The sequence below is a fragment of the Oryctolagus cuniculus genome, chromosome 6 (assembly GCF_964237555.1).
Source record: "Oryctolagus cuniculus chromosome 6, mOryCun1.1, whole genome shotgun sequence".
In the NCBI taxonomy this organism is placed as follows: Eukaryota; Metazoa; Chordata; class Mammalia; order Lagomorpha; family Leporidae; genus Oryctolagus; species Oryctolagus cuniculus.
Window position 1 is genome coordinate 72,108,268 of NC_091437.1, and position 16,667 is coordinate 72,124,934.

Sequence of the window (16,667 nt, forward strand, 5' to 3'; positions counted from 1 at the left end):
GGCTGCTGCACCACTGACTTGGAAGAAGTGTATCCACAGAACAAGAGATGCTGAGAAAAACATGGAGGATATGGAGGACTTGGAACTAGAACTACAAACTGCTGTTTCACTTGACAGAAGTATTAGCCTAATATATAGATATACAGATACATACATTTATAGGTAGATACATACATAAATAAATATAAATATATATATATGTATATATATTTGGTTTTTTATTTGAATCTCATGGGCAGGGACTCTCAAGAGTTCCACAAGCCCCAAATGCCTTCCAACGTGTCACACCCAGATCTGACACTGAGCAGTAAGGACGCCAATGAACAAAAACAGAATGAGTAAAGACTGAGAGGTAAGATTAAAAAAAAAAAGTGGGTGTCAATAAACAAACTGGCTAAGCTAGAAAAGGTTCAGCTGGAGGACTGTAAAAAGGTTGGTTGGGTTTAACTGCAGAGGTGTTGGAAATCCAAGCCAAGTGCATCAGGAAAACAGTAAAAAGTGCAAATACAGAATGATGTGACAAAACAAGGATTCCACCTGTGCTAAGACAGCTCAATGTCACATAGAAAGTGAACATTCGGATCCTATTTACAGGATTCAACATGCACCACCTCAAAAACTATCTCCCAGGCACCCTTTCTCAAAAAGTCACTTGAAATGTGGACCAACTAATAAAGAGTATCCAAGAAAAACAACAACAAGGGGAGAAGAAAACAGAAGCTCAAACACAGGAAAGAGGGAAAGGGACATCCTAAGGGACAATCACAGATACCCTGAGCATCAGCAGTGCATCAGAGTGCATCTGGGACTGCGGAGGAGGCTGCCTCCGCCAGGACACAACTGCAGGGCTCCTTCAACTTGGAAGGGACACCCAGGTGAGCCCAGCCCAAGCTGCTGTCTGAACCTGACCCACCATGCCCACATGTTTGAAGTTCTGTGTTCCGCCCAGATCAGCTGACCAGGTACATGTACTCATAAGAATACTTTGCTCTGATCCACGCCTGTCAGACAGGGTAGGCCACTGCGAGCTGAGAGGCAGAAAGCAAAGGTCAGCCCACAACCTGCAACGATATTCCCAGCATCTGTCGGCCATCTCTGGAGAACCCCACTGCCCAAGACTAACCTTGGATCTTGTAAAGCAGAAGTGGGGAAACTTTTTTTCTGTCAAGGGCCATTTGGATATATTTATAACATCATGAACCAGCCATACAAAATTATCAACCAAAAAAGTAGCCTGTTACTTAATTTCAAATCCCATCTACAGTTGCTTTGGTGTGTCCAGATATTCCTTAGCCCTGCTAGTCATCTCCTCTCTCTTTTAGGGCTCTTGTGATCTCTGAGGGAGGCTCCAGCCAGACTCCTCTTAGCTGCCTTCTCCCAGAACCCCCCACCTGACAGGAGAAAGATGGCTCTTGCCTTACATAGCTGTGCTCACACTTAGTAGTGTCAGCTTTCTAAAATCCAAGAACACAGTATGTAGGGTTGGAAGCACAGGTAACAAAACTATAAAGAAAACGAGAAAAAGCAACATAAAAGTCAGGAGAATGATCCCTCTGGGATAGTAAGGGTTTGGGAGGTTTCCAGAACATTGGCAATTTCTTAACCTCAAGGGTAAGTATGCAGGACTTGTCTTATTATTAGTCTATGAACTTTACATGTTTTATATACTCTTCTGCACACAGGTTTCACAATTTAAAAAGCTAAAAAGTAACCTATGGCTTCAAACTCTAAGCAGTTATACAAATAAATATATACACATTCCCATCCACGTATCCTCTTATTTTTTTATTACTGATCTCCCCCAGATTATCAACCATCTACTCATCTTCCTGTCCAGCTATCCTACCTTCTCTTTGTCTCCTCTCCTCTATCCCAACTGCCACTTATTCAGAGAAGCTATTCCAACCCAAAATGCTCAGGTAGCTCATCATATTATTAGTGACAATGCATCATTATTTAGCATCACTGATATCAGTTACAAATCTTACATGTACCTATGTGACTAGTTAATTATTGTCTGTCTCACGTTCTGAAGTGCAACCCTCATGAAAGGGTACATCTTTGAAACTCCACCATGTGGCACAGGGCCCAACATATAATAATATTAATAAATAGTGCTGAAGGATGGCATGAAGGAATGAGCAAACGCACTGCTACCTTAGGGGAGTGACTAATGCATTGGTCCTTGGGCTTGGGCAACAGCCTATTCCTTGGTGTCCTGGGCCTTCAGTCTCATCCCAGGGAGATACCCTCTCCGCAGGCACCAGCAGGTCACCTTTGGGAGAAAATCTAAGTGCAGCACTCTCTGCTCTCACTATTCCAAGGACTATGAGCAGATGTGACCCACACTTCGTCCCCATCAGACAAGGGCTCTCAGCGGCCTCACTGTGTTTCCCTCCACTGTCAGACTCCATAGTCTGGGAGCACCAGGCATCATCATCACCAGAGATCCCACCTAATTTCTCCCCTTTCCCACCCTGTGATTTGAAATGCCTCAGCTGGCTTCCATTCATCCTTTAAGTCTTGTCTCAGGGATAAACTCTGCCAGTAGGCTTGGCCTCCAGGGCACTTCCCTGGGTTCCAAAAGACCCTGGATTCCAACAGACTTCTGGTGTTCCAATAGACTCCCAGTGTTGTGCTTATAAAACTGCTATTGTATTAGGTTGGTAAGCCCAACTTCTCAGTAGTTTCTAAGTTTCTTGCATGCAAATTAAATATTAATTAATTTTAAAACCTCAGAACACAGCACAGCATCCAGCACACACTGACTAAAATAGAGCATGATATGTGAATACACGGATACACAGAGTTACACATCAAGCCACCTTCAAAATCAATACCTGCTGAAAATTTCAAGAGTGTCTTTTACCTTCTTCCTGCCAGCAGCTCCCATACCTGAATTCCTTGTAGATGTTATTGAAAGCGAGTGATGCCCCGAGCCTCTTGAAAGCATTGGGGTGGAGTGCAAAGCTGTACAGGCGCTTGAACAGCGATTTGGTGTTGACTGGACTCTCTTCCTGCTGCTGTGGGGTTGTCTGCTTAATGGACCATTTGAGGAATTCTCGAACACAACGACCACAAAAGTCTCTTAAAGTACTGTCAACGGGGTCCACAATTCCATCCTGGAAAAGAAAAAGGGGCCTTGATTTGTAATCATTGGAAAATGACAACCGAATTTCCTTGGTCTGCCTCTTAACATAACGGAAATCTAGCACCAAACAGGATGAAATCAACACTAGCAAAACCTACCTGGTTGACCAGAATCCAGATTCAAATAACTATTTCTTTTTGACCTACTGAGAACACTTCCTTTTAAACAAAGTAATAAGGTTGAAAAGCCCATGGGAAGGGGAAAGTATTTTAAGTTATAGCCACACAAGCCTTTCCCTTCCCTGAAGAAACACAATGGCTATACTGAGAACCTCTGCGGCTGCTGATTTTACCCACTAACAGTGTCTGAGGTGCTCTAGGGTGAAGGAAAGTAAGCCCCTTAGTTGGTCCAAGGAAACTGTATTCTCACAGAAACAAACAGTGCCCGGTGTGTGGTTCTGAAAACCTGATTTTCGGAAAGAGCAGTCCCCATAAGGCACAGTCTCAGCATATATGCAGAAAACTGCTAAGGACATCTGACCACAGAGATTCCACATAGAGAAACACTCTGCTCAGTGGTTCTGCTGTCCTCTAGGCCCTGTCCCCTCTCAGATCCACAAAGGAGGAGTAACACTAAAATAGGGAAGCTCTGTCCGACATCCCATAATCTGCCACGTGTGGAATCCCTGACTGCAGCACTACTTAGAACTCAAGACTGAACGTGGGGCTGGCGCCGCTGTGCAGTGGGTTAATCCTCTGCCTGTGGTGCTCGCATCCCATATGAGTGCTGGTTCTGCTCCCGGCTGCTCCACTCTGAGAGTACAAGGCCTATCATCATGATGACACCACCCAACAGACACAGCTGCCCTGGGCGATGCCCTGCACTACCCTGCCTCATGCCTTTCCCAGCCTCTCCTCTCATAATGATCTGCAGAAACAGACCCCAGTCCTCGCCACCCTGGACCTAGCACATTTGTTGCCCCTCTCCAGATGCTCTTGTCAACTCCTATTTCCTCCTGCTCATCTCAAACTGAACAAAAAGTGATAAAAAAAAAAAAAGAAGATGTAAGCCGGAATCAATTTGCAAGAATATGGAATTAAAGGATAGTAGTATCAACAAACTTGCTATGTATTTACTGCAACTTTCGACTCTAACATGAATATATGACAAAACAAAATGGCAGGCTGAAATAAATGACACTTAAAGGAATCAGATATCAACTTACCTGCACAAGTTCAAAAATCATGAAAAATTCAACATCCAAAGAATGCACTTTAACTGCCCTCTCTGCCTGTGCCCTCAGTGAGCCAGTGACCAAACCCTAACACATCCATCTCCCTCTACTGCCTCAGGGGAGTTCTAGGTAAAAGGTAAGCTGCAGTTTCTCAGTCCTTCAGCTGGTGAATTTGAACGCAGGAGAAAGCTGGGTATGCTCAAAAAGTGCTTTCATTCTTCAATACCGTGCTACCATAGCTCTGGTAAGTCCAAGAACATTCTTATTCCTCCTATCTTCAACTCATATACAAACGCACATGGTTAATATAGATAAAGTGTATAAAAGCTAAAACCACTTGAATATTTAGTTACAGACATTTAAAGTATCAAATAAATATATGATATTGTGTCCATTAAAATGGCATTTCACAAATAAAATGAAAGAAAACAGAAAAAAATGAACCAGTTAGAGGCTACATTTTGGTGTCTTAACAGCTAATTTTTCTTTTTCTTTTAAAGATGTATCTACAGGAGCTGGCGCAGTGGTGTAGCAGGTGAAGCCGCCGCCTACAGTGCTGGTATCCCATATGGGCGCCAGTTCAAGTCCTGGCTGCTCCTCTTCCAATCCAGCTATCTGCTGTGGCCTAGGAAGGCAGTAGGGGATGGCCAAAGTCCTTGGGCCCCTGCACCCACATGGTAGACCTGGAGGAGACTCCTGGCTCCTGGCTTTAGATGGATGCAGCTCCTGCCGTTGCAGTCAACTAGGGACTGAACCAGCAGATGAAAGACCTCTCTCTCTCTCTCTTTCTCTCTCTGCAGATGAAAGACCTCTCTTTCTCTCTCTCTGCCTTTCTCTCTCTGTGTAACTCTGACATATAAATAAATAAATAAATATTAAAAAAAAATTTATCTACCTATTTGAAAGCCAGAGTTGCAGAGAGAGAGAGAAAGAGATCTTCCAACCGCTGGTTCATTGCCCAAATGGCTGAAACAGCTGGAGCTGGACCGTCCTGAAGCCAGGAGCCAGGAGCTTCTTCTGGTCTCCCATGTGGGTGCAGGGCCCAAGCACTTGTGCCATCTTCTGCTGCTTTCCCAGGAGCATTAGCAGGGAGCTAGTCCAGAAGTGGTGCAGCCAGGACTCACATTGGTGACCATGAGATGCCAGCACTCTAGGCGGAAGCTTTACCACTATACCACAGCACAGGCCCCTAGATAACTGTTCTTAAAGGTCAAAACAGATACATATCAACTATGACTAGTTGATAGAAACAGCAGGAAAAGAATCAACTTCTACTCACCAATATTGTGTCTAGCAGGGCGACCGTATCCTGACTTTCAAATTTCTTGTTGTTAGTGAACCAGTGAATCAGCTGCATGACGAGGGGCTCATAGAGCTGCCTGGTCACCTACAAAGACAATACCATCATGGCTGATTCCTTCAGAGTGAGTCAGAAGCAAGCAACTCAAAATCACTCCCTTACCTGATCCACATCACACCCAAGCCGAAGCAGCACAGGAAATGTTCGCTTATAGAGCTGGTACATGGGTGGGGGACCCTGACTTCCTTCAGGCATCTGAGTGGCTTTTCCCAGCATAAACATAACCATGCTATGTAACAGCTCACAGGCTGCCACCTGAAACAAGACAGTTCAACAGTTATTGGATTACAAGAGAACAGTCTGCCATGTTACTCAGTTTAGGACTTTAAGAAGAAAAACATTTACTGCAGGTGATTTTCATGTAACTCAAATGTAAGTTAACTGAAAGTGGTGCTTCTCATATAAAATTCCTGCTCACTTTGATTTTTAATCCAAGAGTTAAGAATTAAAATTTATGAGCTAGCACTGTGGTACATCAGGCTAAATAGCCACTTGCAACACCAGCATGCCATTTTAGAGTGCTGGTTTGAATCTCAGCTGCTCCACTGCCAGTCCAGCTCTTTGCTGATGTTGCTAGAAAAGCAGTGGAAGATGGCCCAAGTGCATGGGCCCCTGAACCCACATGGGAGATCTGGAAAAAGCTCCTGGCTTCAGCCTGGCCCAGATCTGGCTGTTATGGCCATTTGGAGATTGAACCAATGGATAGAAGATCTCTCTATCTCTCCTTCTGTATCTCTCTGCCTTTCAAATAAATAAATCTTTTTTTTAAGAAAGCAAAATTTATAAACTTTATACACTGGGCCTAATATATTCATATTCATAGGAAATATATTTCAATGCTGCCATACTACAGAACTACTTAACCGTGTTTCATCTGTTAGCACTTTTTTTTTTTTTTTGACAGGCAGAGTTAGACAGTGAGAAAGACAGAGAGAAAGATTTTCCTTTTTCCGTTGGTTCACCCCCCAAATGGCTGCCACGGCCGGCGTGCTGCGCTGATCCGAAGCCAGGAGCCAGGTGCTTCCTCCTGGTCTCCCATGCGGGTGCAGGGTCCAAGCACTTGGGCCATCCTCCACTGCCTTCCTGGGCTACAGCAGAGAGCTGGACTGAAGAGGAACAACCAGGACAGAATCCGGCGCCCCAACCGGGACTAGAACCCGGGATGCTAGCACTGCAGGCAGATGATGATTAGCCAAGGGAGCTGCAGCGCCGGCCCTGTTAGCACATTTTCAACTATCGCTTTCAATATATATTATTTTGAAGCACTTTAAAATTTTATAAATTAGGGGCCAGTGCTTTGATGTAGCAGGTTAAACATCTGCCGCAGTGCCAGAATCCCATATGGGCGCCACTTCAATTCCCAGATGTTCCACTTCTGATCCACCTTCCTGCTGATGGCTTGGGAACACAATAGAAGATGGTCCAAGTGCTTGGGCCCCTGCACCTCTGTGGGAGACCTGGAAGAAGCTCCTGGCTCCTGCTCATTGTGGCCATCTGGGGAGTGAACCAGCGAAGGAGAAGGAGGACCTCTCTCCGTCTCTCCTTCTCTCTCTAACTGCCTCTAAAGTAAATAAATCTTAAAAAAATAAAAATTTATAAATTAATACTAAATTTCAGATGACCTGCTTCCAATACCCTGGGCTAAGGCTATAACCAAACACAGACTATCAGCTTTAAATGCAACATTTTCTACAGCTGAAAGATTTTGGCAGAGGTAGGCATCTAGTGTAGCAACTAAGATGCTGCTTGGGACACCTCTATCCATGTTGGAGTGCCTGGGTTCAAGTTCCACTTCCACTTCCACTTCTGGCTTCTTGCTGATGCATACTCTGGGAAGAAGCAGATGATAGATAGCTCAAGTAGCTGGGTCTTGAGCATCTATACAGGAGACCCAGAATGAGCCCTGGTTCCTGGCTTTGGACTGGCCCAGCCCTTGTTGTTGAGACCATTTGGGGAGTAAATCAGCAGATGGGAGCTCTCTCTCTTCCTCTCTTTCAAATACATAAAATAGATAATTCCTAAAAAAATACTTTTTGTATATTTATGTTTTGCAAGGTTCTTTTTTTTTTTTTTTTTTTTTTTTTTTTGACAGGCAGAGTGGATAGTGAGAGAGAGAGACAGAGAGAAAGGTCTTCCTTTTTGCCGTTAGTTTACCCTCCAATGGCTGCCACGGCTGGCGCGCTGCGGCCGGCGCACTGCACTGATCCGAAGGCAGGAGCCAGGTGCTTCTCCTGGTCTCCCATGGGGTGCAGGGCCCAAGCACTTGGGCCATCCTCCACTGCCCTCCCGGGCCACAGCAGAGAGCTGGCCTGGAAGAGGGGCAACCGGGAAAGAATCCAGCGCCCCAACCGGGACTAGAACCCGGTGTGCTGGCGCCGCTAGCTGGAGGATTAGCCTAGTGAGCCGCAGCGCCGGCCTGCAAGGTTATTTTCTATTAAAATGATTTATGTTTAACTTTTATTTATCAATGACTCCTACTCCCTTTTTTTATTTTAAGATTTATTTATTTGAAAGGAAGAGTTACAGGGAGAGAGAGCAAGAGTGAGAGAGAATCTTCCATCAACTAACTCCCCAAATGGTATCAATGACTGTGGCTGGACCAGATTAAAACCAGGAGCCTGGAAATCCATCCAGATTTCCCATGTGTGGCAGGGGTCCAGGTACATAGGTAATCTTCCACTGCTTTCCCAGGCACATTATCATGGAGGTGAACTGGAAGTGGAGCATCTAGAACTTGAACCCAAGCTCTGATATGGGATGTCATAATCACAGACAGCAACTTAATCCACTGTGCCATAACATTGGCCCTGACACCAACTTCTAGTAAGTGAGTTTTCTAATTACTATATTACCAAAAAAACAAAAATTAATGACACTAGCATCGATGACATAGCCAGTATGTTTTAAAAGCAATGGACTCTAGATAATGAATGAAATGCAAAACTAAAAGTACTTTGGTTTGTCTGTCACTAGCTGAAAGGGCTAATTCTGTGACCCGAGGCAAGAACCCCTCCAGATGAATGACAGGCTTCATGTCTCTGAACGGCACTGCAAAGCCAAGCCTTCTCTCCACATCCCAGGCCATACACTTCTTCATCATTTCATCAGAAGATGCAGCTGTCAAAAAGATTTAAGAATAATATTTTTCCATTAAAAGTCTTATAACAACCCTCATTACTTAAACCACAATGCTTTTGTATATGTTATTCACTTTTCCTTTTTTTCAAAAAAAAATGTATTTATTAGAGAAGCAGAGAGACAGAAAGAAACAGAGAAAGAGAGAGAGTTCCTATCTGCTGGCTCATTCCCCAGATGCCTACAGCAGGGGCTGGGCTAGGCCTGGCAGAAGCCAGGAGCCAGAAATTCAGTCTCCTAAGTGGGTGGCAGGGACCCAGTTACTTGAGCCATCACAGCAGTCTTCCGGTGTCTGCAGCAGCAGGAAGCTAGAGGCAGGAGGCGGAACAGGTTATGGACCCCTGGTATTCCAATGTGGGATGTGGGCATCTTAACCAGAGTCTTAATTGCTAGGGTACACACCCACCTCCATCTTTCCTTTTAGTTTTGCTTCAGATATGTAATTACAACAATAGAAATGACCAACATACTATTTCTGAATTTAACTTAATGTAAAATTACTGTTAACCAAGTCTAACAAAGTGGAATGTTTAACATCCAATTTCAGTGATAATCACTTAGGTACTTTGCAGAAAACAGGAAATGAACAATATTTCTATTAAAAATCTCCTACTCAAAATATTTGCTTTCCAAATATAAGCTCCAACTCCCTAAATAACCAAAAGTCACTGGTATATTTAACAACTTCAAAAGTAAGAAACAGATGAATTTTTACTAACCAAAAAATGTTCATCATGATAAAACAATCTAAAAATATCTGAATATTAAAACTAGGTTTACAAAAGACTAATTTGCCTTCCTCTGACATAATGTGTAATACAAAAAGAACATCCGATTAGATTATGCCTCAAAAGGGAAAGCATACTTAACAAACAAAGCTAGAACATTTTCTCCCTTATCGATAAAATTATTCTGATTATATGGGTACAAAGTATTTCATCAGAGGAATACTGCTTTTTAGAATCTTATTTGAAAATATGTAAATCACAAATAGGAATAAACTGTGATCTGCATACACTCTAATCAAAGGACAAATATGTCCAGAGGTTAACTTATCTTAAAGGGAAGTTTACCTGTTACCAGATTTTTGTTTATTTGTCCTCCTAGAGATCCAAGCATTTGTACTATTCTAATTCTTATATCTTCTAAAGACAGTGCTTCATTCTGTAAATTTGAACAACAGGATATATGTGATACATGTGATAACAGCATTAAAAATTAAAGAGAAGATGAGAAGAAACAAACACTAGGTTACCACCCTCTCCTAATGGTTAATTATATCCCACAGAGCAGGGCTGATAATGAGACTGCAGACCTCGTGGAAGAGGTCACATCCCTTTCGGTTTTGCAGCCGGGGGCTCATTTCTTAGGCCAGAGGTTCCAAATGTTTTGGCAAAACCTCTTTTCATCTTAAGGAATAGCAAGAAGTCCCAGTGAACTTCTATTTATGTGGGTTGTACTTACAAACATTTATCACATTAGAAATTAAACTTAAGAAGTCTACAAATGGTTTTTATTTAAAAATACTAAACTCACTGCATATTAACACATTACATTCTCTTATGAAAAATCACTCTTCCAAATAAACAAAAACCTCAGTAGGGTGGCCCTGGTTTCACATTCCCGTAATCTCTGTGCTTGCTGCTAAAGACAGCTCTGGTGATGCTGGCTGGAAGAGAGAGGAGCACCACAGTAGGGTACTGAGATAATTGTGACTACTCTGATATTACAACAAAATTGCACCAGGGTAACTTCTTAAAGGTTAGTTACACTGTATAATCTGAAACCTAACAATGAACTGTATATACCTTTTTCACATTAAAAATCCACTGCTTTATTTTGCAGTTTGAATGGACTATTTGCCTATGCACAATGTTACCATCATGTATTGCTCATTTGAAAATAATGTATCATTGGATTATGCAGATCTTACAAGATGACACCTTTTGTTGTACATGCAAAAACATTACATTTGTTAACATCGCCCCCAATCTGATCAGAAAAATTTCTTAAATATGAAGAAGCTAACAAACCACTATAATAGCTACATATTTCTCAAAATTTTAATTTCTGCTTAAAAGCTTGAACTTTAATATTGGCAAGAGATGCTTTCCTGAAATGGCAGGTGTCACTCTGTTCATCTGAAAGACAACATCTGCTGACTAACCAAGTCTGAACGACTAGGGTATGGCTGTCAGTTGTTGTTTCAAGTACAAATGGCGCTGTGGTTCTGGGCTCTTCCTATAGACAGCTCCATGCTTCACTGGCAGCAGGCCCACTCTACACAGCTTCCGGCCTCACCACAGTGCTAAAAACACCTGGGCCCAGGGCAAGCATCAACAAAGTGCCAAGGAACAGCAGTGCTACCCACCATGACACCACAGTGCAAACGTCAACACAGTCAAACTGGCATTGGCCTTGTACCTGTGAGCCCCAGGAGTCCACATTTAGAGAACCACCATCCCAGGGAACATTATATTTGCAAACTAGAGATACACTTAAGTAATGCCTTGTTTATGTGTGAAAAAATTAAGAAATTTCAACAGTCATTTCTTGCCTTTTTTTTTTGGACAGGCAGAGTTAGACAGTGAGAGAGACAGAGTAAAAGGTCTTCCTTCCATTGGTTCACCTCCAAATGGCCACTATAGCTGGTGCACTGCGCCGATCCGAAGGTAGGAGCCAGGTGCTTCCTCCTGGTCTCCCATGCGGGTGCAGGGGCCCAAGCACTTGGGCCATCCTCCACTGCCTTCCCAGGCCACAGCAGAGAGCTGGACTGGAAGAGGAGCAACCAGGACAGAATCCGGAGTGCCGGCACTGCAGGCAGAGGATTAGCCTAGCGAGCCGCGGCGCCGGCCATTTCTTGTCTTATTCAATGTCTCAACCAAAAGTTGCCCAAAATAATGAGGTGGGAAGAAATTACATTATCAGTTTGAGACATTTAAAGTTTTTCAGGGGACAGCGCTGTGGTGCAACAGGTTACAGCCACCACTTATGACACCAGAATCTCATATAAGCGCCAGTTCAAGTCCCAGATGTTCCACTTCCAATCTAGCTCCCTGCTAATCCACTTCGGAAAGCAGCAGATGGCCCAAGTGCTTAGGCCTTGCCATCCACATGGGAGACCTGGATAGAGCTCCAGGCTCCTGGTTTCAGCGTGGCCCAACCCTGGCTGTTATAGTCATTTGGGACTAAACCAGCAGATGGAATCGATCAACTGATTGATCTATCTTTATCACTCTATCTCATTCTCTCTCTATAAATGACTTCCAAATAAATAAACAAATCTTTAAACTTTTAATTTTTATTTCATACCAAAAAATAGGCATTTCCCTAAACTAACTCGATTTTCTCCGTTTATAGTTTCTTTCAGATCATGTGACTCATCTCAAAGCTAATCTCAAGAAATTATCACCAAAAAGAAAAAAATCTGTTATGAACTAAAGTTGATAAATTTTTGTTTAAGATCTTACCAGTGAACAAATCAATTTTACAGATTTATGTGATAGGGATTCTGACTTGCATATCACATTCCATTATACCAAACACATTTGACAGTAGTAACAAACAGGAAAACAGAATCAAGACAATAAACAAGTCCTTAATATACTTTATGTTTTTACTCCTAAAAATACACTGGAATTATTTCTATATTACTACTATATTATATCTCTATGCAAAAACTTTAAACAATGTTTTCTGCTTTTCACAAGCATTAAAGCCCAAGTTTTATATTATTTATGACGAAGAAAATAGAAAAGATTTCTTACTGATGAAATGTTCTTTGTTTTTTTCAACTGCTTTAATGCAGCTTCAGTGAATCCTTTCTGGACAGCCCGAGAAAGTGCTGACACTTCCCAGTTATTCTTGGTCTCACCTATCAACAATAACAAAAACCAATATTAAATAGTATTCATTCATTCATTTAATGAGCAATAGGGAGAGTATAATATATTGCCATTAGAATCATTAAAATTGTAACTTAAAAAATTAACTTTCTAGAAAAATAGCATTAATAGTGGTTGTCTTATGTTTAAAGACCACTGTCTACCAAAAGTGATGTGGCTCCTTTACAAAGTGGCTGACTGCAGGACTTAGGCAGTCTGGCACTTACAGAGCCCAGATCACCTTGTCACAGTGCCAGGACCCAATTTCCATAAACAGGCCATGTGTGTGACAACATGAGCCTCAAAATCAATCACAAGGGTAAAAGATCAGACCCTCTGAAAAAGGAAGAATCCTTAAGTCTTTACTAATCTAGAAAAATAAATAGAGGGAAGGAACAAGTTAATTATTTTTTTCCCCTAAAGATTTATTTATTTATTTATTTGAAAGTGAGAGTTATAGAGACAGAGATCTTCCATCCACTAGTTCACTCCCCAAATGGCCTCAATGGCCACAGCTCAACTGTTCTGAAGCCAGGAGCCTCTTTGGGTCTCCCACATGGATGTAGGGGCCCAAGCACTTGGGCCATCTTTCACTGCTTTCCTAGGTGCATTAGCAGGGAGCTGGATTGGAAGTGGAGCATCTAGGTCTCGAACCAGTGCCAATATGGGATGCTGGCTCTGCAGTGTTGCAGCTTAACCTGCTCTGCCACAGCACTGACTCCAAAGGCAAGTTAATTCTTACAGTAAAATGCCAACTAGGATGAAAGAAGTAAAACTTGAGTAATAACTGATTCAAGAAGAACTATGAATGGATATTAAAACTCTCATGGTAAAAGTGCAATGAGGAGGGGCCGGCGCTGTGGTGTAGCAGGTAAAGCTGCCGCCTGTAGTGCCGGCATTCCTCATGGGCCATGGTTCGAGTCCTGGCTGCCCCACTTTCGTTCCAGCTCTCTGCTATGGCCTGGGAAGGCAGTAGAAGATGGCCTAAGTCCTTGGGCCCCTGAAACCACGTGGGAGACCATGTAACTCTGACTTTCAAATAAATAAATAAATATTTAAAAAAGAAACCATATCCAAAACCATAGCACCGTGTAACATATTTTTAAAAAAGAGTTCAATGAGGAATAAAAATATGTACAGTTTTAAATATCCTCTACAAATTATTACTTTTCTGGAAGCAATTATAAACTAATTAAAAAATATGGGATGCCAGCATTGTGGTATAGGGGATTAAGCTGCTGCCTGAAATGCTGGCATCCCATTTGGGTGCTAGTCTGAGTCCCTGCTGCTCCATTTCTGGTGCAGCTCCCTGCTAAAGACCTGGGAAAGCAGTAGCAGATGTCCCAAGTGCTCAGGGCCCTGCACCCATATAAGAGACCAGGAAGCTCCTGGCTCCTGGCTTTAGCCAGGCCCAATCTTGGGAATTGCAGCCATTTGGGGAATGATACAGCAAATGAAAGTATTCTCTCTCTAACTCAACTTCCAAATAAATAAATAAATCTTTACAAAAAAACACCGGGGGCTGGCATTGTGGTATAGTGGGTTAAGCCCATAGGTGCACTAGTTCAAGTCCCAGCTGTTCCACTTCTGATCCAGCTCCCTGCTCAGTGTCTGGGAAAGCACCAGAAGATGGCCCAAGTGGTTGGGCCCCTGCACCCATGTAGGAGATCCAGAAGAAGCTCCTGGCTTCTGGCTTTGGATTGGTCCAGCTCTGGCCATTGTGGTCATTTAGGGAGTGAACCAGTTGATAGAAGACTAGAAGACCTCTCTATCCCTCTCCCTGTAACTCTGCCTCTCAAATAAATAAAATAAATCAAACACACACATAAAAGTTTCCCATAAAAAACACACACACACACACACACACACACACACACCTGAAAGTACAGCACAAAACTGCTTTCCTGAACTGAGAAGTTACCAACGTGATGCATTACCACCACCACTGAATTCTTTAGTGTGGCTTCCCCACAGGGACACTATTGCACAGCCACTCAAACTGAGACATGAGTGACACTCCAAAACTGAGACATGAGTGACAGTTAACTCCTCAGACATAGTCAGGAACCCAGCACTGAGCCTAGTGTTTCCTGTTCAGAACTGCAAGTTGTATTTACCTGACCTGTTAGTCTCTTTTAGACTGTTCCTTGAATTTCTTGATTTGGATATTTTCTTCAGCAGTGCCTTGAATTTCATGATTTAGATATTTTCTAAATCACACACCAGTAATTTTGTACAGGGTCCCTACATTTGGATTCGTTCACTGTTTCCCCATAATTAGATCCAAATTATGGGAACCAGTTCTAACACCTTATCTCCCTTATTAACTGCTGAGTTAAATAAAATCGTGACCCTTGTTCATTTTATATCTACATAGGGTGTTTTTTTTGGCTATTTTTTTGAAAGGCAGAGAGAGAGGGAGATGAAGGGAGGGAGGGAAAGAGAACTATAGTCCATCTGGTGGTTCAATCCTCAAATGCCCACAACAGCCAGCAATGGTCCAAACCAAAGCCAAGAGCCTGCAACTGAATCTGGGTCTCCCACAAGAGTGGCAGGGACCAACTACTGGGGCCATCATCTGCTGCCTCCTAGAAGCTAGAATCAGAAGCAGAGAAAACAGGTACTCCAATATGAGATGTGAATTACCCAAGTGCTGACTAAACAACTGTGCCAAATACCCACTGCTATAATATGAATTTTTAAAGCCTACAAATGGGGGCCAGCGCTGTGGCATAGTGGGTAAAGCCAGCATTTGCAGTGCCAAAATCTCATATGGGCACACATTTGAGTCCCAGCTGTTCCACTTCCAATCCAGCACTCTGCTATGGCCTGGGAAAACAGTGGAAGTTGGCACAAGTGCTTGGGCCTTGTACCTGCATGAGAGACCTAGAAGAAGCGCCTGGCTCCTGGCTTCAGATCGGTTCAGTCCCAGCTGTTGCAGCCATTTGGGGAGTGAACCAGTGGATGAAAGACTTCTCTCTCCCTCTGCCTCTTTGTAACTCTGCCTTTCAAATAAATAAATAAATCTTTAAAAAACAAGTCTACATATGCTATGAAGATTAACTAGTTTAAAAATACTCGTTGCCATTATGAATTATGTAAAAATCTTGCAGAATTCTGACTCTTCGTGAACTCTGCAAATGTACTGAGAGCATCACACAAACCATACAGAGAATGGAATCTGTCACACACTTTCACTTAATGTTTTCAAGCCAATAACATTCAGATTTCACAATAAAACAATAACCTATGTACATAAAACAGAAATTAACACTACATTTCTACTTTGAAGGCAGCAAAACTTGAATTTTCCTATACATACTTCAGAGTCCTCTGAGCTGAATCTTCCTTTTTGCTTGCATGAGTGAACAATGTCCTTTTTCATTCTGGCTTAAGTAAATCTGTCCCCTAACTTTAGGTACTACTTTTCTTGATCAGTTATATCTTTGCCTGGCCAAATGATTTTTTTCTTTCAATCTTTTTCCAAACCTATTTCTTCTAAGATGGCTTTAAAAAAAAAAACTTCTTAACTGGCTATCATTAGTAATTCCTCAGTTATATTTTTAAGAATAAAAATCAAGTGAAATTAGGTCAAAATATAAAACTACTATTAAATTTTCTAATGGTTTTAATCTCTGCATGATTTATTCCTCAGAAGATTTTTACAAGGCAATAATATGAGGAATTATAAGCTCAAGATATTTAACATTGAATTCTAGCCCTTAAAGATTTATAAACTTTACTAGAAAATAAGTGAGTAAAATGAAAAATGGTTTTAATTTCTCAATTACATGTTACTCAAATTATATTAAGGTGAACTGGGGAGGTCAAAAAAATACCGTTCAAACATATTTGAGGTTTCAAAAGGGTAAAATACAAGGAGTCCCTACTACAGTTATAACATTGCCATTACAACTAATGAAGGGAGCGGCCAAGAGCCGCCTTAAAAGTGGCCTTGATAAA

General features: G+C 42.2%; 1 protein-coding gene across 7 annotated transcripts in view; it reads right to left on the reverse strand.

The window, feature by feature from the left end:
- PRKDC (protein kinase, DNA-activated, catalytic subunit) overlaps window positions 1–16,667 on the reverse strand; it is a 177,660-nt gene that overhangs the window by 130,973 nt on the left and 30,020 nt on the right. For all 7 annotated transcript variants that reach the window (XR_011389983.1, XM_070076562.1, XM_070076561.1 and 4 more), the window contains 6 exons: window positions 12,588–12,694; window positions 9,894–9,984; window positions 8,639–8,802; window positions 5,788–5,940; window positions 5,605–5,712; window positions 2,896–3,122 (listed from right to left, as the gene is read on the reverse strand). Coding sequence is in view for 6 of the 7 variants with exons in the window: in XM_070076562.1 (XP_069932663.1) it covers window positions 2,896–3,122; window positions 5,605–5,712; window positions 5,788–5,940; window positions 8,639–8,802; window positions 9,894–9,984; window positions 12,588–12,694 (850 nt within the window). In the remaining variant the exon portion in view is untranslated. The remainder of the gene's footprint in view (window positions 1–2,895; window positions 3,123–5,604; window positions 5,713–5,787; window positions 5,941–8,638; window positions 8,803–9,893; window positions 9,985–12,587; window positions 12,695–16,667) is intronic.